At 40.4% G+C, this 22,303-nt stretch overlaps 1 protein-coding gene across 4 annotated transcripts in view; it reads right to left on the reverse strand.

Annotated features, from left to right (window-relative positions):
* Positions 1–1,428: 1,428 nt before the first annotated feature.
* UGGT1 (UDP-glucose glycoprotein glucosyltransferase 1) overlaps positions 1,429–22,303 on the reverse strand; it is a 40,552-nt gene continuing 19,677 nt past the window's right edge. For 2 of the 4 annotated variants that reach the window (XM_063166530.1, XM_063166529.1), the window contains exons 21-41: positions 20,994–21,017; positions 20,366–20,460; positions 19,568–19,774; positions 18,853–18,984; positions 17,743–17,873; positions 16,995–17,090; positions 16,568–16,670; positions 16,053–16,132; positions 15,410–15,599; positions 13,508–13,666; positions 11,833–11,918; positions 11,407–11,491; positions 10,452–10,540; positions 10,056–10,160; positions 9,393–9,477; positions 8,677–8,859; positions 7,321–7,481; positions 6,706–6,820; positions 6,350–6,466; positions 5,915–6,074; positions 1,686–5,519 (exon numbers count right to left, since the gene is read on the reverse strand). In XM_063166530.1, the coding sequence (XP_063022600.1) occupies positions 5,494–5,519; positions 5,915–6,074; positions 6,350–6,466; positions 6,706–6,820; positions 7,321–7,481; positions 8,677–8,859; positions 9,393–9,477; positions 10,056–10,160; positions 10,452–10,540; positions 11,407–11,491; positions 11,833–11,918; positions 13,508–13,666; positions 15,410–15,599; positions 16,053–16,132; positions 16,568–16,670; positions 16,995–17,090; positions 17,743–17,873; positions 18,853–18,984; positions 19,568–19,774; positions 20,366–20,460; positions 20,994–21,017 (2,429 nt within the window). In that variant the 3' untranslated portion in view covers positions 1,686–5,493. Of the gene's footprint in view, positions 5,520–5,914; positions 6,075–6,349; positions 6,467–6,705; positions 6,821–7,320; positions 7,482–8,676; positions 8,860–9,392; positions 9,478–10,055; positions 10,161–10,451; positions 10,541–11,406; positions 11,492–11,832; positions 11,919–13,507; positions 13,667–15,409; positions 15,600–16,052; positions 16,133–16,567; positions 16,671–16,994; positions 17,091–17,742; positions 17,874–18,852; positions 18,985–19,567; positions 19,775–20,365; positions 20,461–20,993; positions 21,018–22,303 lie in introns of all 4 variants that reach the window. The other 2 variants (XR_010029144.1, XM_063166531.1) reach the window with 2 other exon arrangements.

Genomic DNA, 22,303 nt, shown 5'->3' on the forward strand with positions numbered 1-22,303 from the left:
TCCCCTCAGTTTGGGCACCCTCCTGTCGGTTTCTCGGCTGTTTTATGGCTTGGAAAGGCCCGGGGTGGCCTTGGGCAGCCCGCGCTCCAAAGGACGAAAAGAGGCTTCAGATTTTTTCTCGGTCTTGGTGTTTATTAGTTTTTTATCTAAAAGATTTTCTCTCGGCCCGACAGAGTCTGCACAGCAGCCAGCCATGAGCACACTGAGAGCCCCCGGGGCGGTCACCTATCTTTATACTCAAAATTACATATACAATATTTACCTATTTCCCCCAATACCTTTTACCCTTATTGACCAGTGCACCTTTAGTAATAACCAATCCCAAAGTGCCAGCATCACCACAGAAGATGGAGGCCAAGAAGAAGAAGAAGGAGGACAGGACACACCCCAATTCCTCCATCTTACTTCTTTAGACCCCCCTGTACAGAAATCCTAAACCCTGTGTCTCACACTCTAATTAACTTATCCCTTCACCATTCACCCCAGTGAAATCCTCCCATCCTCATACAGGTGTCGTCTCCCGTGCAGGATCAAAGTCCAGCCACCAGACCCTTCTGGCAACATTCCAGGACCTCCGAGCCCCCCAAGGGTGGTCTCGGTCACTCTGCACATCAGTCCTGAGGCGCTGAGATCCCACACCCTCCCCAAGGAGAGGCGGGAGGGCTGGCCTGGCAAACTGGGCAGAGCCTGCGGAGCGCTTCCAGCCAGAGCCCCCGTGTGGATCGAGGGGTTTGCCTTGAGAACTGCAGCTGTTTGGGGGGCACAGCATTAACTCCAGCAGCCTGGGCTCTCCAGGCAGGGCTGGCTGCAGGCAAGGAGTGCCTGGGGATGGGGCAGGAAGGGCTGCTGCACCCAGAGCAGGGCTGGTGTGTGCTGAGTGCTGAACTCAGGGATGTCTGTGCATGCACAGGAACTGCCAGGTGTGCCTTGGATGGGCCAAAGCAGCAATGTGGGAGCAGGACCCCTTCAGGATTAGCACAGTGGCGTGGGTTATCCCTGTCCCTCTAAGCCCTGGGGATAAGGGCAGCACAACTGGTGTTGTCTGACTCTGAAGTGCATTTTTGTGACTTTCCATCTTGTTAAATGATGACTTTTCATTTAGTTAAATAATACTTGCACTGCTACATCAGTGCAAGTATTCATTTTCTTTATATCCCCACACAGCTAAATGAAAGAGAAATCTCCAAGTCTCATTTCTTTGTTATTTGCTTTTTAGTAAAGCAGTGGCATTCTCCTTTTAAGATAAAATACATGGAAATGGGCAGCAAGAGCAGCTCGTGGCCTGGTGGTTTGTTCACCTGTAGACAAAGTGCTGCCTGCCCTCATATGGCTTTGTAACTTCCCCAGAAAGAGCCTAAGTGGTACACAGCAAACCAGCAAGGAATGGGATAGCTTGCCCATCAAAGAAACCTGTTGTATCCTGGTTAATACAATTTTTAAAAATTTTATTTAAAAAAAGGATTCAAAACTACTTTTTGCATCCCCTCTCCCCACTCCCCCATCAGAATTTTTCTCATTTATGCAGCTCTTTTGGGGTGGAGGGTGATCAGTTCTTCAGCATTAAGTATATACAGTTACATGCTTCAATAGGTACTTCAAAAAGCAAAAGGGGAGGAGTGCAAAATCCTGTTGAGGTCATAGGCATATGATGTGTATTTATTCTTTCTGGCTGCTTCCTTTTCCTCTTTTAGTTGTCTCCTGGGATTTGGTCTCATTTCCCAAACCTGAGCAAGTTCAAACAGTCAAGTGCAGGTCTCTGTAGCATTCAGCTGGGCTTCCTGTGTCAAGCTGTCCATTTTATAGCTCTTTGATTAATAAAGATGCTCTGGAAAAGAGCCCTTGAGAGTCCCATAGGAGTTTGGAATTCATTCCCAACTCTGAAAGAACTTCAGACACATCTCTGTACTTGGAAGTATTTCAGGAGCATCACTTTCCCAGTGCTTACTGTGAAGGATCAGTGTAAAACCAAATCAAATGAAGAAATGACAAAAAGCTGACCTAGAAACATTCTTTTATAGTAGCAGTAGGTAGAGTTCCAAAAAAAAAAAAAAAACCAAAAACCTAAAAGGCAGATTTATATAAAATATTCCTATTGTTTAACAGAAGTTTAGGGGTTACCCAAGTACCATTATTAACAAGACTGGCTGGGAGGAGGAACCCTTTCCTCTTTTTCCCTTCTGGCTTTTCAACAGCATCCCAACACCTGCATGCAAGAAGTGAAAAATGTACTCCAAGGAACACTATTAAAACCTCAGTTATGTGCCCCAAAGCAATTGACAGGAGAGACAAGGGTAAAGAACAGCAGAGGTTTTATTGTGTTGGATCTTGTTCTTAGGGAAGCTCACTGTGATCTCAGTGCCAGTCAGTAAAGAGAACTCCCCACACCTTGGATCACTTGCCACACAGAGTTATGGAATATTCTTGAACAGATTACAGAAGATTTGGGTAAAACCAGGTCATAATTTAACCATGTTCTGATTCCTAAGACTGTTACTGGGTATTTACTCTTTTATATGTCCCTTTCATTTTCTTTATAACCCTATATGGCTAAATGAAAGAGAAATCTTAAAGTTTTGTTTCTTTGCTATTTGGTTTTAGTAAGGCAGTGAAAAGTTCCTTTTAAAATAAAAGTAGAGGGCATTTCTCAAGTGTGAACTCCTCACCAAGAGGTCAAGCTGCTTAGTAGCCAGAGATGGCAACAATGTCATCACCTTACCCCAGATGTGGCTTTTCTACTCTGAGGGATGCAAAACCCCACTGTGACCTCTGTAATCCCCATTTTCTAATTATCATCACTCTGCTAGTCCCAGGACCAGGCCATCAGTGATATGACCAGCAGCTGCTCTATTTCATTAATAGATTAATTTCATCTCTCTACAAGATGCTTTCTACATGAGGGTGACAAACTATTTGTCTTTCAAGGCCCCATTGAGCATCTAAGAGCAAACACATGCACAGATCCAAAAGAAGTGATTATTCTCTTTTTGATTGTCATTTTTGGGTGGAAATAAATAGCAGCTTCTCAGGAAAAGGGGGGAATAGTTCACATTCAGAATGATCAATACCATGTGCATTTTATACTGTACTTGAGAACACCTTAAAAGTACGGCAAAGGTGTAGAATCTCACAGTATGCTTCTGGTTTCTTTCTGTATCAATTGTGAGTTAGAGGACTTTTATTTCTTCATAAAAAAATGAAGAGCATGGTGTCTGTTAACTGGAGACATAAATACCCTCCATAGCCAGAGAGATCTTATCATTAAAAAAAAACCGATAGGATGCAGTGTGGGTGTTCAAGTACATACATTAACTATCAGAATGAAGGAGCACATTTAAAAAAACCAATTGTAACTGACATTTAATTTAGATGTATTTTCTTATCCAACAAAGCATTGTAAATGTGCTGAATTTAAGAGTTGGGTTTCTTCTCAGTCTTGTGGCTCATTCTAATATAATTTGGGAGAAAAAAGAAGCCAGATACAGTTCTAGAGAGGAAAGGGCCTTGTTTCACAGACAGCTGCTCCTGTTCTGAGGGCTTGAGCACATTCTTGCTCCATCCATCTCCAGAAGGAATAAGTGGTGTACAGCTCCTGCCCACTCCTCCCTGTGCCACTCCATGTGCTCCAGCAAGGCTGAAGTGATTTGGATCAGAACACAGAAAGGACAACCTTGCCTGTGCTGTCTTAGCTGTTTAAAAGAGGCTAATTGACACAACATGTAATTAATTTGTTAACAGGTGTACTGTTTTTTACACTAGAAAGAACTCCTGCTATTGTAAGTCTGCTTATCCTTAAGTGGAGCAGTTTTGATGGGAAGCATAAGGCACCTCACCTGTCATTTCCAGAGACACCAGACAGACTATCTGAATTTAAAACCCCACAACGTGGGAAATACTTAAGCTGATAAACTCTGTAAGTTGCTCTTAATGTGCTTTTTTTAAGAGTTTGGGCCCTTCCTTCAGCTGGCTGGAGAAGAGCTGCTTTTTCCCTTAAATCACACTATTGAACAGTTCAAACACTGCTGATGTCTTCTTTCATATTCCTTCAAAACATTATAGCATTTATAACACAGCAATTCCAGAAGAATGTTTCAATATTCTTATACTGAGATATGATTATTGGGTTGAAGGTCTTACAGCACAAAACATTGATAAATGTATGAAAACAAGGGAGTCACAAAAACCAAAAAAGTTTGGATTTCTCAAGCTGCATAGGTGACTATATTTTGTACTGGAAATCTCCTTTTAGTTTTTACATTTCAACTCTTCAGAGTTACAGGGAGCAGACTATATTAACTCTACAAAATGGGGGAAACTGGGTTTGAGGGTTTTCTTTAATTGGTATGTTCATAGTACAGAACTATGGCAGCAGCAGCATCTTTCAAAATGAAGACATGAACATGAATGATAAAACAGCCCAGGGTAATTAATCCTTGCAAGAAGAAACATCCTTGTCTATGCACAGAATGCAAGCAAATGCAAGTGAAATATCCAGAAACCCCAAAATCAAACGAGGACTGTAAAGTGTGCAAGGAAAAAGGATGATCAAAGTGGGAACTAAGGCTTAAGACCTAAGAACTCTGAAGTTTTTATTGATGTGACAACTTCTCTGTTTGAAGAAAAATAAAGTTAATGAAATTTACATGATGATAAACTTCCAAGTTCACACAGATTTTTCATAAACAAAAAAACATTCATGAATCAGTGAACCACAGCAAGAGTAAGGCCCTGCCAGTTTTGCAGACTGATTTACACTTGGAGGAGGAGGAAGGGAGGGCACTTTGATTCAAATCATAGAGACTAGGATGAACTCAGCTGCCAAATTCTGTGTTCTGCTCACTTTGTGAGCTTAGGCATTTGCATTTGGATGGGCATTTAAAGAGACTGTGGTAGAGTTTTACATTAAGCCAAACCTTCAAAAGTTGGGCAATAAATGAAGACAGAAAAGAGAAAATCAAAATAATGCTGATTTTGTTACAAAATCAAGGGCAGACTGAACAAATCCAAGAAGTATTTTCAATTGTTTGAAAACCTGAAGATGAAACAGTGTCCCAAATTCAAGGCATAATTTCGAGCTTTATAATGTTACCTGGAAAAAATTATGTCCATCAGATGAGGTTAGGATGTATGTCTGCAATTCCCAGACTCTCAAGTTAGATCTGAGGCTAAACTGGAGCTTCAGCAGTGGTGGAGGCAGCAACAGCTGAAGGAACAGGCTGTGGCTCTTCTGGTGGATTGTGAAGTTTTGTTTCTGAAACACTAAATTCCATCACGGGGTCTTTCATCACCACCACAGGTGCAAAAAACACCAGTAAAGCTAATTCCAGCAATCCAGATCCTATTTCATATGCAGAAATTAACCCAAAGGCAAGGAATAGAAATGCATACATCATCCCATTCAATTATTCAGCAGTTTTGCAGACACACCGGAAAAAAACTAGCTTCCAATATAAAAATTGTCTATGAAAGAGTCTAACTTGAATTTGTCTCCATGGATCATAATTCCACATGTGCCTCTGGATCTGTAGAAGAGGAGAGAAAAATGAGCACTCAGTTTGAGCTGCCTCAGTTGGCAGGTTGGTTTGAGAATCAATAAAGCCTCCCAAGACTTGTTCTTTGCAAGGTATCAGTGCCTGAAGAACAATTCTCACCCACAGTGTGTAGCAGAACTTTCTTTAAGGGTTAAGAAAAGGCCAAGCTCATAAAATTTCAGGAACAGTGAGGGTCTTTTACAGAACTGGAACAAATCTGTTCTCTGGCTTTCAGAATTAGGTTAAATTACACCAGACTTGCTCAGCAAGTTCCTTCCATCCCATGATGATTTCATTCAGCCCTGTGCATGGTTCAAGTGAGGGAGGACACAGCACAAGACCAAAAGGCACAGAGAAAGTCACAGAAGTACAGAAAGAAAAATTACCATGTGTGTGTTGTCCTGGCATCTCAGCTGGTGTTCCCATTTCCTTCTCCTTCTGGAAATTACTCTGGAGCAGTTTGATTTCTTGATCATAGTCCTGCCACTCTGGAACTATCCTCATGGCTGCCTGCAGCTTGGGCTCTTTGGTCATTGGGTTGTTACACTGCAAACAGAACAGACAGGCTACAAAAGGTGTCTGCACTCAACAGAGGTGTGCTCCCCTCTGCAGGGATCTTCAGCCAGAGAACAGTGCAAAGTCTCTTTCCAAATTCATAACAATGCCACTGCTCCAGGTAAGAGAAACACAGAAACTAATGGAAAAAACTCAAGTGCTGAAAATGTGCAAGTAGTGGTAGAGGCTGAGGAAGGGAAGTGCCTCTACAACTGGTTGCTGTATTTTATTGTGCTGTAAGAGTGAGGGAATCATCCTGCACTCACCAGATCAATGGTTTTTGCTCTCTTCTTTGAGGAATCATCACACCATGTTTCACACCACAGCCACTCCTGTGGTAAGGACTTGATTGGTACTTGGTGGATCATGTTGTTTGGCAAATCCTGTTGTGCAGAGTAAGAGTTAGTGGCTGTTTCCACAGGGTGCAGGATGGGAGGAGCAACCCTCCTCCCAAACCAACAGGATTGTGAAGGTTAACTTCTGTAAGAGTTTTCTTATTTCCCAATGCAAATATAAAGTGATGAATCCACACCTCATCCCATTCCAAAGACCTCTGGGAAAATCCCAAGTTCCATCCTGACACCATAGCCCAGTAAAACAAAACAAACACAACAAAGCACACCTGATCAAGGTTGGACAGACTGTTTGGATCCTGACTCAGACCCTGATACTGTCCTCGGAGTCGATCTCCAGCTGCTATCTTCCTGAACTTCTTCAGATCCACAACGTACAGAGCACTACGTGGAAATTATGCAATTAGTAATGACTGCAATTAGTAATTTCACTGAGGGGTAACACTGCAGCCCTACTAAACCCCTGAGACACAATACCCTAAAACAGTCTCAGGGTGGCAGCACATCTATGATCTATTACAAAGCAGGAAAGCAGTTCTAACAAAAAAGAATTTCCGACAAATTGGAAATTCAGGAACAAATCATGGCATGTACAAAAAAGAATTTCCAACAAATCTGTCTTAGCTTTGCTGTCAGGCAGTCCCTGTTCCAACATTTGTTATTAACAAAGGAAGATGTCTGTTAGTTAACTTCAGTTCTTCATCTCTAAAAGTTGTAGCAAACTGAAATAACTTGTCTCTAGTGCTTCACTGGCCACAGAACCTTAAAGAGGCAACAGGAAGCAACAATTGGTTTTCAGGCAGAGCTGCATACCTCAGCTAGTTTTCTGCTAAATCCAAGTAGCAACCTCTCTATTTTAGGAAAAAAAGAAGAATTCTTCATACCTGATGTGGTATTTTCTTCCAGCTAAATGACTTGCCCAGTATCCTGATTTCCAGAACCTGTATCCATCCATCTCCCTTCGGCTGTCACAGAAGGGGGTGTATCCATAAGGAGCACCATCCAAATTAAAATCCCTCAGTTCCTTCAGGTCTGTGCGCACAATCTGAAGGGAAAGGACATTTTATTTGCATTTCTAGGAGCCTGCCCTTCTAGGGTTGCTTGCAAATGCTGTATAGGATTTAACTCAAACTGAGCAAGCAGATAAAGGAAGAATCACCTGATATATATGTGGCAGTTTTTTGCATTATATATATGTAGTACAAAAATACAGCACAAAAGGTGTTGTCTCCCCTGCCCTAAGAGCTGGAGCAAATAAAATAGAGCTTCAAATAACCTGATGGGGGTTGGTTTGGAGAGATGAAGTGCAAAACTGTTTCTTAATAAGCAGCAAGAATTCTCACTATACATAAAACTGTTTCTTAATAAGCAGCAAGAATTCTCACTATACATGAACTGGGATTCTTGGTATCCCTTCCTCTTCAGTGTCTGCAGACTCTTCAGGGATGAAAGCTTTTTAATGGCTTTTTGACACAGATGTGGCACTAACACTACTTTAAAAATACCACTCTAATGGGAAAAAAAATGCCTTAGTGTCTCTCACAAGCAGAGAAACAAACTGTCTAAAATGACAACTGGGGAGCTGGAAATCTCTCCTAACTGATCCTTCAGCTTCAGTTTGACCTGGCATGGCTTCCCACTGAACATGTGCCAAACCCCCCAGGCAGTTCACACTCACTTGTTGATAATCTGATAATACTTCTCACTTCACATGTACTTTTGAGAGTAGTTTTGGCAGTTCTCACTGTGCACATTTCCTGCCCTTCCCACCCAGGAGCTGAGGAGGGGGCACAGAAAGCCTCCCATGGCCTTGTGCACAAGGGATTTGCCTTCTCTACCTCTGGCCAAGGTAAAAGCAGGGCCTGGGAGGGCAGAGTGGTTGGTGAGTTAGGAAAATACCATCTGTGGTAAGTGATCTGCAGGCTGGGAGAACAGACTGAACTGCAAAAGTGGAAGGGTGAAATGAGAATCTGTTTGGCAAGCTGGCTGGAATCACAGTGAGTGAATGAGGAACCAGATAACAGTAGAAGACAGGCCAACAAAGCCAATCTTGTGGCAACAGTCACAAAACCCAGCCCTCAGTGAAGCATGCCATAATTACAGAATCAACCTCTAGTCATGCCTGTGAAGGGCTCAAACTTGCAACCCTTCCAACAATATGGAAATTGTATTCTAGAACTTATTAATAAAAAAAATTAGGAAAAAAAGAAAAGATCAAATAACTGCAGCCTCTGTGTTACCTGATCAGCATCCACAAAGAGGATTTTATCAACAGCTAATGGGAAGAGCACATCTAGAAAGAGGATCTTGTAACCCCAGATGATTCGCTGCTTCTCTGTCTGTTGGTGCAGCCAGCGTGGCCATTTATACTGGACAAGCTCATACTGGAAATTGTACTTCTTGGCCATGTATGGGATGAACTCCTGCAGAGGGAGGGGAAAAAAGCAGCTTATCTCAGTTCTTTGTTCCTCTGCAGGAAAAAGAAAAGCACATTACAAGAGACAGACTTCAGTGGAAGGCACAGAACATCAGCATACCACATAGAAAATTAGTTTCATTTTTAGTTCACACAAAACAGAGGCCCAAGCTGAACAATCAATACAAATTGTAAAGGCAACTAACTATTTCAGCATTTTTGTCCATTATGAGCCATTTCATAGTGATCCACAGAGGAGAATGCACTACTCAAATCATAAAAATTCACAGATGGGACAATTGTTTAGGGGTGTACACAGCAGTGTAAGTGGGAGCATGTAAAATGAGAGAAGAGCATTGGGAAATTTTTTTTACTAGAAAAACTTGGCCCACTGTCACATCAGCTGACATTCCCATCTGTGAGGCTTCCTCCAGCTTTGGGTGAGTTCAGGTTTAGCCAAGTGATGCTGGGAAAGGGAGGGGGAAGCAGCTTGTGGCACCCTTCCCCCACCACCAAATAAATTTCTAGTTAGTAACAAACCTTGAATGTAGGTGATAAGTAGTTCTTCAGAAACCAAAACTTTAAAGGAGTCTTGGTGTGTTTCAGCACAGACAACATCATTATGCTATCAAAAGAAAAAAAAAATAAAGCAGTTACAGGAACTAGTGGTATCCATGAAAAGTGAGCTGTGGAATAGATCACAAATTGCTGGGCTACATGATTAAATTATTTGTAGTTATGTGTCAGGTAACTGAACTTTATAAATAAAGAAAAAGTGGGTAGCTTCAGCCTATTGTAAATTGCTTAATTTTATCCACAAAATTACTAAACCCCCAACATCTCTATATTTTAACTAGGCAGAGAATATACAACCTGTTGGCTTTCACAGTCCTTTGAGAACAACAGAAACTCAGATTCTTTCCAAAGCAACTGTGACTTATTCTGTAACTTCTTAACAATACATTGGTTATATTGTAGTGAGAAAACTTAGGACAGCAACACACCATCTATTAAACTAAGTCAATTTTTAACTCATGAATGCTATGCAGACAGAAGTTCCCATGACGTGGTAAATGCAGATTCTAGTGGACTTCTGAAGCATTGAAAAAGTGGAGTTTTTTTATACTCTTACAGATTGTAACCTTTTTCCTTGTGCAAGGCCACCACCCTTTGGCACACTGGGGTTATAAATTCTCAACTCACCGTAGGAATCTCTCATACAGGTGTCCTGAAGCCACAGAGAATATATTTAGTACATCATCTTTATCCTGTTTCACATCTTCATTCTTCTGTCCTCCTGTGAATCCCCTGAAAGGAAAAACATGGTTCTGTGAAGCACAAGCCAGGAAGGGCCAGCTCTATAGGAAAGGCTGCAAATACAAATGTTTTCAGGCTCCCAAGTAGCAGGGGGGGTAAAGGAAGGTAAAAGCAGGTGCAAAGCAGGAGCCCAGAGCTCTAGAAACAGAGGAGTCCAATCAATGACAGCCCTGAATTCAAGCAGACTTAACAGACAGCTGTGGAATTTCACACACATCATGGTATTGCCAAAGAGTTTTCCGGTTTCAAGAAACTTGTAGGTTATCATTGAATTAGTTTTACCATTTCAGAGATTCCCAAAATCCAGATTCATTCTCATTGGTGCCATCACTTAGCAGATCTTCATTCATCATATCAAACTTTTTCTGCACCTGTGAAGCAAGACATGGCTTTAGTGAGTTGGAACCACATATTGAGTAGATATTGCAGGAGTGTTATCCTGCCACTGGTTCTGTTTTTACCTACTTGAATAGCTGGCAGGTAACCTAAGCTCTCTGGGAAAACAGCTCAGTAATGAGTGACTTTTTCCAAACAGATTTCAAAGGAGCTTTTAGACACCAAAGGCATTTTAGTCTGGATGGTTAAAATGCTTTTTTAAGAGATATTTAATGAGGTGGATGCCAGTGATCTTTCTGGCAAAGAAAATCCTTCAAAGAAACCAACAACCCCTACCCCTCAAAAAACCAACACACCAACTCCACCAGTCTCTAAGTGGTATAATTGTCACTGAGACTCCAAAGCAGATACACAAACAAGACAGTGAATGGGTAGAACATCCCAAAAATAAGCCCAGCACATGTAAATAGAGGTGTGAACTGGCTCTGTTATAGCCATCACTTATCTACCAGTCATTCTCCTTGAACTTCTCAACTATGGCATTACCTGACAGGCAACCCTAAGAGACAGCAGATTAGTAATTTACCATTTTTTTCTTATTTTTTTCAAATGTATTCTCACCTAGCCTGTGTCAGAGTGACACAAAAGTGAATAAAATTGTGAGTATTATTGTAGCTCAGGAACATACACAAGGAACGGGACTTTGTCATTCTCTCCTGTATTAAAAACCCAAATCAAGGCTACAGATGATGCTCTCTACCCCTGATACAGTGAGGTGAGCTTAGTGCAGACTGCCTCAAGTGTGTGCTCATGGGAAAGGAGCTTCAGGCCTTAATCCAAGTTTCTCCCCACTGTTGATCCAACAGATTTCTTTAAGGGCACCTTAGGTTTATAAACTCACCTTCACTTTAATAATTTTGCTCTTGAAGTTATTGAGAACAACAATAACTTCATTAGCTTCAGGTGGAGAGTCCGTGCCATCATGACTGAAAATAGAGCAAGATACTGATTTTTACTACAAAGCAAAAATATGGTTTTTATTTCTTCTGGCCATTTTTATACATATATTTAGCCTCAGCACTGCAAAACAGGTTTCAGACATGCCAAAGAAACAAATACATTTATCTGAACACACTTAATGGGGTTTTTAATTAATGAATTTCACCTTGCATAACCTATGTTTAGTATGACATGTAATTTGCTGTTTAATTTGCTGTTCAGGTCACCACACTTTGGCAAAGGAACCATTAGATTCACATATTACAATGCCTATCTACTTCAGAAGCTTTACAAGAAAAACACTGAAGTATTTCTTATCCTGGCCTACCTGTAGATCCTGTAAATATCTTCAGATCTGCCTTTTCTCAGTCTTAGAGTCCATGCACCAGGATTGGCTTTTAACTGGAAGTAGCCCTGTAAAGTGAAAAGAATATTTGGCACTTTCCAGAAAATGCAAATGCAGAAAAATCAGCTTTAAAGTTATGGGTTTTGACTTATTGTTTTAGATCTAAAATGTTATTTGCAAGATTGTTATTAAATCCAGAGAACAAGAGAAAAGCCCCAGTAATCATTCTATTCAAAATTGTTGGGTTTTCCCTATGATTTAGAAGCTTGAAAAAGTCTGGCATTATTTGTTAGATCAAAGTCTTCACTGTCCTGATGGGAGCAGTGCAAGCCCAAAGTCTTTTCCTGCAAAAGGTTGCCTTCATGAAGGAGTGAGGGAATTTCAAAACTCTAATTTGTGATTATACAAGAAAGTCTAAAGGAATTCTGAAGCTCTACAGAGTGGTAATTCTAGAGCAGAAGCAGTAACATAATTTACAAGTTACAAAACATCTCTTCTACAGAACTTAGAAATTCAAATATTGTGTTCAAGTCTTTTTAAGCTTCAGATTCAGATCTTGAGATTCAAATTCAGATCTGAATATTTTCCTCAGTGATTTAGATTATTAGACCTATAGAAGACACGTGCAACTGTAGAGATGCTCCCATTCACTTTTGTCCTGTGGCTTCAAATGCTTGCAGTTCCTATGTGAGCCAAGCTGCTTTAATAAGAAAATTTAAAAATATTTTTGAAAATTTTGATGCAGTTAATTATAAAAAGGACACTTCTGAGTTTTTAGTCCCCAACATAAACACACCACATGTAAAATAAGGCACATCTTTCTTTCTACAGTAAGAAATACATCACTGTAGGATATACTCTGGCTAAGAAAAGGCATAAATTGAAAATTAGTAAGAATTCTAAAGTAAATATTTAGCACCAGGAAACAAGGAATATTTTCTCCTTGTTTTTCTTTTAATTCATTTAAATAAATGTAATAACTTTAAAAACCTTAAAAATTAAAAAAAAAAAAAAAACACAAGAGGTAATGTACTTCAGTTTTTCACTAACATTACATATCAAGAAAACACTCCAGTGCCAAAATTCCTCTGCCATAATTTCAGTCCATTACCTTTCCCCTGCTCCAGTGTGGACACTGAGAAGAGACACATCCCTTATGCAGAGACATTACAAAAGCAGCTGCAGGGAATAATCATACACTTGGATTTCCAGCATCTTTCCTCACCTAAAATAAGCAAATCCCATTCTTTCACACTTCCTTTATTTTCTACAATGCCAATTGTCCTTGCTGACTCTCCCCATTTATGGAACAGGTCTCTTGAAGAAATGGGTCCCAAAAATGAGACAGCCTGAGGCTCACAGCACCAGAGTGATGGCCCAGGGAGGACCCAGGAAAACAACTGAGCTCCCCTGGAAAGGGGCTGCTTGAGAATACTGGCAGCATTTAAAGACATTCCAGAATATCTCAGAAGGGAAAGGAGCTCATCTTGAAAGAGGTGAGAGGTGTGAAGCTTCAGACATGAGTGTGAGGAATGATGGGGTTCTGGTGCATCTGCATCAGCTGTGGAGTGCAAGTTACACCCCAAAGCCAGAGGCCATGCTAGGAAACACCCAGGGGTGGAAGGCAGGGCTGTGCCAGCTCCAGGAGGACACTCACCAGGTTGGCCATGACAATGGTGTCCACGATGACAGGGCTGCTGGAGGTGCCCAGGGTGAACTGCAGCCCCCGAGGTGGCTGCCCAGTTGTAATGTCATAGCAGTGGCCCTCCAGCAGCAGGTACTCCAGCTCATACTCTGCAGCTACAACACTCTCCACCTGAAAGGAGCAGACACTGCTGACTGCAGCACGAGCTCTAAAGTGCCACATGTTATTCTCTAGAATAGCTATAGTCATTTAAAAAAAGCTATTTCACCAGAGTAATTTTATTGTTAGACAAATACCTAGAAAACCTCAGAGCTCAGCTCCTTCAAGTGACAAACCTCACACAAATATAAGAGTGGCCCAGACAAAAGTATTTGAATCTCAACATATGCTAGGATAGGAAAAGATTGTTGCTCTATTCCACAATTTATTTTTTTAACATTTACTGGTGAATGGAGAATTGGTATCTCATAAAAAGTATATTATGGGGATCCAGAATTTTGACTGTAAATGTGTTTAAAGCTCATCTCACCTAGTATTAGCCACCTGAAATAAAAATTTTATTTTGCTCTGCATTACTCTTACAGTGCACTAGGGTACTGTCAGGACACACCCATTCTTTTTTTTCTATACTGAACAAAGGTGCCAAGGAAAGAGAAGAGAAAAAATAACCAAAGAAAACCCCACAACCCCAAAAGTCTTGGGTCCCTACCAGGCCAAATTCAGATGTAGCCTGAGGACAGTACATAAGCAGAATGTTAGTCTAATCCCACAAAGCATCTCCTCTCACTGCACATCCAAAATGAGATTTTTAATTGCTACCGCACCAACAGACTGCACATTGGGAACTGGAAATGGTGCACCTGCAAAAGTAAAGCTGCTGTTTATTTGGAAGCTCAGGAATGCACTTGGAATGCCTGAAGCATTTAATCCCCCTCTCCCTCAGGTTTTCAATTAATCAATGGGGCAGGCATGGAAATCAGAGGCTTTAAATGTAGTATCAATGCTTCATTGATGGCTTTACAGTTAGATTAAGAGATGAAAACAAAGAAACTCCTAAACCAAAACATACTAACCCAAAACCAAAACCATAAAACACACAACCAATTTCCTAGATTTGTGAATAACTAGTACAGAATCAGTAATACCAGATATACCACAATACCACACCATATTCCCAAACAATATCAGAGAGATGCAGAAGCAAGAGGGGGCTAATAATAGGGACTAATAATACAGTGATCAGTGAGAAGGGGACCCACATTTGTGATGCCCACAAGGCTGCAAACACTGTCACTTTTCCAGAGGCCTCTTTGTAAAGGCTTTGACAGTCTTGCTACACACACATGTGCAATATTACAATAAGGTAAATAAATAAGGGATTTTCCCTATTTCTCCCTCTGAATGTTGGGCAGCACTGCCCAGATCCACAGTCCAACAATCTGAGTCAAGGTCTGCTCAAGCAGCAGCAAGTTCCTGAACCTCAGCTGGGCCTCCTGAACCTCAGCTCCTGAGCAGTTGAGAGGATTTCTGCTGCATGGTTTTACTGCTGCACTGACACTGCACATCCTTCTGTGGACCACAGCAGTGTTTGCCAGTTAATAAGCACTGTGAAATTAGTGAAAACTGAAACCAGCTTGGTGGCTTCTAGGAGCAAGGGGAAGGACCTGCTCCAAGCCTGTGGTGTCTGAACCCCTGAGTCAGGCATCCATGAGTAATTGAGAACAGCAATCCTGCTGTTGGGGAGCTTATGCTTCCCCTCCTAGAAATCATTTAGAGGTCTGTAAATGCAGCAATATCCACAGCTCTATGTTTACTGACATTTTAAAATTCTGCATTTCTTTCCCATTAAATAAAAACAAGCCCTGGAAAAGCAGCACCATTTAAATGCAGTAGGAACATGATGATTTCTCTTACCTCCTCTAAGAAGATATTATCAAGGTCATAGGGGGTTCTAACAGATTCCACCATCCAGCTCTCAGGAGTGTTTAAATTCAGAGTGAACAGTGGAGACTGGGGCATATCCAAAAACTTGGCAATTGGTCCTGGAGCAAAGTTATTCTCTGCTGTGAAAGAAATCTCTGGCTCCAAAACATAGCGGTAAAAGCTGAAATTTCAGAGAGAAAATGTTAGAACACCCATCTGCCAAAATTTGCTAATATTTCACTCTCATTGTATTTGCAGATGCCATCAGCTTTCCCTGACCTCTGATATCTCCAAGCCTTTGTCCAAAGCAATGCAGGTTGTGTTAACCTTAGGACAGGTCAGAATTGGTCCTATCTTGAAGGACAAAAACAAACTGTGCAAGACTTAACTAGTAAGTTATTTAATTTTATATAAATACAAAAAAAAAAATTAAAAGCAGCCAACTTGTAAAATAGCAGAATTACTTCATGCCATCCACAAATTCCCAGATTCTCTGTGGGAAATGATGCTATTATATAAATGAGATCAAAGCAGTTATTGAGATTTCCCATGGGACAGCTGACCATGCTTCTGTGCTTGCACATTCCAACAGGTTTCTCTCTCTCTGCCCACCCTGTATCATGGAACTGCTTACCTTTTCAGTGGCATGTCAGAAAGCTTAGACTGGCAGTTCATAAACACTCTCAGATTCATATTTATCAGTTGGTTCAAAACCTAAAGTAATAAGAAAGAGACATCCCTTAAAAATCTAATGAGGAGAGCTGACCACTGTTCTATAGACAGGACCTGCTCATTCCCAATCCTCCCTCCTTGTGGTTTTCTTTACCACCCCTTCCCCCTTTTTAATTGGTGGTTTTAAGCACAGTTACCTGCTCCTCATATTTCAGGCATTCTTTTTGGCATGCTGAGACCCTCCTCAAGAACAGAGTTACTGCAAACTAAGCTGTTAGAATGGTGAAACTAAAAGCTCTCTGGACAATGGTTATGATTTTATTAGTGTGTAATACAGCTTAATTAGTATTTCCACTGATAAATGCATTGTGAAATTCAGACACACTATTAGAAAGCCACTGGTCACCACACAGTCAAAGAGGAAGCAAACATTCCAAAAGGATGGAATTTGAAGTTCTCACAACCCTGCCTACGTACCAAAAGTAATGGAGCAAGTCTTTGAGCATCTCTGGTCACAGGATCAACAATAGCCACAACATCAAAGTATGTCTCCCCCTCTTTTGGTCTCAGTTTAACTGCACTAAACAGAAGAAAATACAATTTTAAAGTATCAAATACATGGATAAACACTTGAAATGCATTACAACCCACTGCTATCCATCTCATTCTGAACTGAAATTACTTCCTAAATGCTGTGCACCTTCAGAAACTTAATAGAGAAAAAAATTGACATATACATGTATGTTTATATAGATAGGTGAAGAGATAAAATTAATTTCTGGAATCTTTCTGAAAACTGTTGGGGACTTTCCTACTGCTACTTAGATGGTTTTTTTTAATTAAATGCAACATAGAACATTGGGGATGTTAAAAGACAGAAAAGCCTTGTTCAGCAATTCTATACCTGTATCGTTCTTCAAAAAACTGATATTCAATCCTTGCCTCTCCTTTTGGCTGAGCAGAAAGAAGAGCATCCACTTTCATTACCAAATCACTTGCCCTGAAAAGAAGGAGAAGAATAAGGCTTGCAGATATCAAGGAAAAAGGCTGTAGTTATCACATTTCTGTCAGGCAGCAGCAAAAGAGAAGGCAAACAAAATCCAGATACCAAACACTCCTACTACCTCTCTACACAAGCTCTGAAGAATTAAACATATTTAAGGGTTAATCCAACAGTAATTTAAACTGGTTGCAGCCTTATTACTGAGGATTTATACCAAAGGATTTAAGTCTAACAAATACAGAACAGCTGTATTTTAGGGGTCACCCATGTTACAGGACCTGAATTCCTGATCTTCACCAACCACTCAGAACTGAAAGCCACTCAGATCAAACCCTTGTTTCACTACTCTTCCCATTTTACACTGCAACTCTGAGCACTAGGAAGCAATCCTCTAAGTGGAGAAACTTTTGAGAGGGGTCCTATCATAAAAGATAATTACTTTTGAGCACTACTTCTTTTTCAGTATTTCCATAATTTTTCAGTCTAGTATTTTAAGAATATATTCAATTGTTAAGGTGTAAAACCTCTTGAAAGTTCAATGAAAATAGATTTGTACATCACACCTTTGCCAAGAAGCAAAATTGTAACCTACAGGTCTGTCAGCTTTTCTTGAATTAACTGAGATTTCTAGTGACAGCTGTTTACTTACAGATCTTCTTCAAATCCCAGCTGTTGAATCTGAGATTTGATTTTCTGTCCCGATGTCTTTAGGATTATATTTTCAAGGAGATGAAAATCATCCTGGTTGAACATCTCTCCATCCTCTAATGGGCCAATAATCTACCAAAACATAGCAGAATCATTATTAGCATTATTAGGTGCCCTGGTTTGAAAAGGAAGTGAGTTTTTTGGGAGTTTGGTGGTCAAAGTAAAGGCTACACTGAAACAAAATTCAAAGATGTATTAAATAAATACTCCAGCCCAGTCTCAGTGGAAACCAACCATTTGGGCTGGTATTAATGTCAGTGGCAGCAGAGTTTAACAGGTAAATTCAGGTATTGAGAGCCAAGAGCCCCAGACTAAGACATAAAATACACACTTAAAATTTTCACTGGGTCAGGCAATTAAAATTATGCATGAAGTACCACATCTGGAAGGGGCAGCAGAATACCAAGCCAATTCTAATAGTACAGCAAATCTCCCTTCTGCAACCTTCAGAAGCCTAAGAGTTATCTAGACAAGTCTTGTTATTCTGCTAATGAGAAAAATAGAACAGAACAACTCAACACCTGAGATTTTTAACCCACTGAAATATCCAGCAACCACTGGGACCTGAATGGGTTTGTTCCTAACCAGAAACAGATGACAAAAGAAAACTCAATGCTGTACACAGCTGTGTTTCATTATTTGCAGTGAAATGCTATTGTAACATCATTTACCTCATTTCAGATAAACTATAATAAAAACAGATGGTAGAAGAGACCAAAGCACCTTGGTCAGAGCATTTTCAGTACACTGAAGCAGCATAATCTTGCAAATTTACCATCCCCTTCTACCCCTGAAATCAATTCACAACCAGCATGAAGGAACTTTGTTATTGAGAGGCCTGAATTTGTACCAAATGCCAGCAACTAACTGCACACATTAAAAAGAAAAGGTCACACAGGTGTGAATAAATCAAACTGGAAGTGACCCTAAAGATTGCTGAGACCTAAAACAGGCTGGCACTCCTGTGTCTGATCCCCACCCAGACTCTGCTGCTCAAATCTGCTCCTTTCTCACACTGGAAAGTCTCTTTCACTGTCTGTTATCATCTCACCCGTCCATTGCTGATCACAGCCCTCTGCCCCTTCTTCAGCTTCAGAACATCTCTGCAGTAAATAGCATGGGAGAGAATAAAATCCACCTTGGGAGACTCAAAGGCTTCTTTGAAAATGTTGGCATCCATACCCTAAAAGAAAAGAACACTTGACATTGGAATAGGAAGAAAAACTAGACCATTGCACACTTTTTAAAAGCAATCTTTTTGTTGTCATTCAAGAACATCTTTGTATCTTGCTAAAACTGATCCCTGGCCCCCTTTTCTTTGTGGCCTTAAACCTAATTCTTGCTTGTCACCACTATCCCAACTTCTGCTGTGAAGCTACTTAGACCAGTTCCAATCTTCCTGCCTAACTTTTTAAAACCTACTTTGAGACATGCACTTCTATTTTTTCCCATCTTTTAAAAGAATATTATTCTCTTAACCATCCAAGAAACACTGACTCACTTAAATAGATCCCTGCATCCACGTTCCTTTTGCCTTTTTCAAGATACATAGCTCTGATGAGTATGAGGATTTACTTGATGTTTAGATGGATTGTTCTATTTAGGTAAACCCTTCAGAGATTGAAAAAAAAAGCAAACTAGCAATCCCAACAGGGTTACTTTTCTCTGTTACTGCACCTTCTGCATATGAATATACTACACTAAAAAATGAATTTGAGGAACAAGCAAAGCACCCTCCCCATGAAAACACCAGCAGACATGCCTACCCCAACAGCAAATTCCAAGATGTCAGCTCCTGCCTCCAGTGCCTTCACAGTTTCTTCTTTTGCCATCTTGGTGATGAAGTTCTTGGCATTATTTGAGGTTTGTGTCTGCAAAGCTGCCCATATGGCTTTAGCCACAATGGTATTCTGGCTGTTGGGTTCTTCACTGGGGTTATTAATCATGCTGATTCGAATGTTATTGCTGGATTTCTGTGTTTAACAAAACAGGTGATGGGAAAGTTTAACATTTCAGATGAAATAAATATATAATAAACACTATAGCAAAAGCTTTGTGTTTCTTAACCAGAATATCAGATTTCAAATTGGGTAAATAGCAGCACAAGGTTAAATAATGAATTAACTAATTTAACATCAAGCATTTAGCTTATGTATAGGCTCCACTGTCACAGCAATCTTCCAGATAAGCCTGTGCTACCTAAGAAATCCAGGACCATGGCCACCACTCAGTCTGGCAAAACACACTGCAAGCTGTGCTTTATTTTGTTCAGTTATCCTCCAGAACCAATGGGACAGAGCAGAGAGTAATGCTTTTGTTTATCTCCAAACCAAAACACAGATATTTCAGTTTAACACCACAGGTTTAAAAGAACATTTATTGTATTCTGTCCTAGCTTAAGATCAGCAATGTTCCAGTCCCTAAAAATGAGATGAGGCTGGAAATTAGAGACCCTGCAGGGAGAACCAGGTGATTTCACATGAAGATTGTGTAAAACACAACTTGTGTTTTACAAGCCTCTACCAAGGGCTTTGCTAACCCATTCCAATGAATGTGTTACCTACCTGATGTTTAATGGCATCATACAACAATTGCCTTCCTGAAGGTTTATCAAAATCACCAACAATCCAAAAAGTAACTGGTCTAACAAAGGAATCATCTGCAATTATTAAAAAAAAAAAGAAATTTGAGAGTGAAAGGAAGGAAAGCTTCATTTTTTTCCTCATTTGGAGGTAAACTGCAAAGACACACATGCAAAGACTTCAAAAAAGTAAAATTCCATAGAATTTTACTATGGGTGAACCTAAGCTATGAAGCCTGGCAAGACAAAATTAATAGCATTGGTGTATTAGTCTTTATTAGGTCATTCAGAAAACCCATGTGGGACAGCATGCATTGCTCTAAGCTAGAATCTTTTAGGATTTTTGTTTGTTTGCTACTTTTTCAATTACAAATCATAAAGAAATACATAAATAACTCGGAGATTCCAGCTGGGATTGGAATCCAGCAGACATATCACTTCTTTGTATTCAAGCTGTTAATTTACAAAATCAGTTTTGTATAAAGACAAAAGTGCTGGAGCAAACATGCATTCCAACAGCTTCCTTCACTGCCTGCTGGTTCTAAAGCCAGTGTCATAAAGGAACCAGAAAATTCCAAGAACAATATAAAAAATGCCAAAGCATGAGTTACCATAGATCTCCTTGGAAGACATTCCTGGTCAAAGAGCAGAAAGGAAAGGGGAAAAGGAGAGACACATTAATAACTTGATGGTAATCCCAATGTGTATTTAGAAACTGCAGCACTGTACTGGGCACAACTGAATCACTACAGTTCAGATCCAACAGCAACAAGTTGTGCTAATTTTATTCCAATAAGCTTTGACTTTTTCCTTCCCCTCAGACAGATGGATGCTTGATTTTCATGCCAGCTTTAATTAATATTACCAGTTTCATACCACAGGGTGAGGACATCATTCTGAAGACTGTTTACAAACACTGCTGTGCCACTGTGCTGTTATCTTCCCTCTTTAAAAAGCAGCATGGCAGTGTTGTATCAGTGCTAGTGCTGAGCCAGCAGCACACAGAACTTCTCTGTTACTTCAGAAAATAAATGTGGTACAGCAATACTGTAACCAGATAGCAGCTATTAAATATCTTAAGTGGCAGAAGAGGCAGTGACCAAAAAATGTCAAGCCATGGAATTGCAAATTAATGCACTTTCCAACAAGCATGCCAAGGTGTGGATTTAATTAAATCCACTTGTTCAAATCCAAGGGACTGAGCATGAATGAAGAGCAGGCATGAGGCAGGAAGAGCAATGGGAACATTTCAGGCAGTGCACATGGATGGCAGTGACTGGAGACAGGACCATGGAAATTTGGGACAGTCTAGTAAAGACAGGAACAGCAACAGGAGGATTTGGACCAAATGACAGCAGCTTATTTCTGGAATCTAACCAAAATGGATAAAGGAAACACCTGATGGTGTCTGGTTAGACCTGGTTAGGCTCTGTTTTATGTCTATGCATGCATTTCCTACACTTGAGAGGTACAGGCGAGTTTGAACACTTTTGTGTGCAACTGTAACAACACTGCCATTGGAAAAGCAGTGCCTGCACTGGAGCAATAAAAACAGCACTGACCACATTAGGTGATGTCTTATATAATGGGCAGTTGGAGTTTTCCTCTGAATCCATGTAACTTCTAGTAATTTTGAATTGTGAGCCAGAGAACTAAAACCCCTTTTATATTTTCCTAGTCACTTGCTTACACTGCTGCATTTCTGGGAGTCACTTGCAGAAAAGCAAGAGCAGTTTGGTTGAGACTTTATTATTCAGTAAGAGGTTGGACTAGGTTTAAGAGGGGAAAATTCTTGTTCCATGTAGATGTCATGTCTTACTAAAAAAATCTTTAACAGATTATGCTGTTACCCACAGGCCTGGCAAGGCTCAGTGAGTTGTGAAGATCTGCACATGTGCTTGGAAACAAACATAAAAGCAGA

The sequence above is a fragment of the Melospiza melodia genome, chromosome 12 (assembly GCF_035770615.1).
Source record: "Melospiza melodia melodia isolate bMelMel2 chromosome 12, bMelMel2.pri, whole genome shotgun sequence".
In the NCBI taxonomy this organism is placed as follows: Eukaryota; Metazoa; Chordata; class Aves; order Passeriformes; family Passerellidae; genus Melospiza; species Melospiza melodia.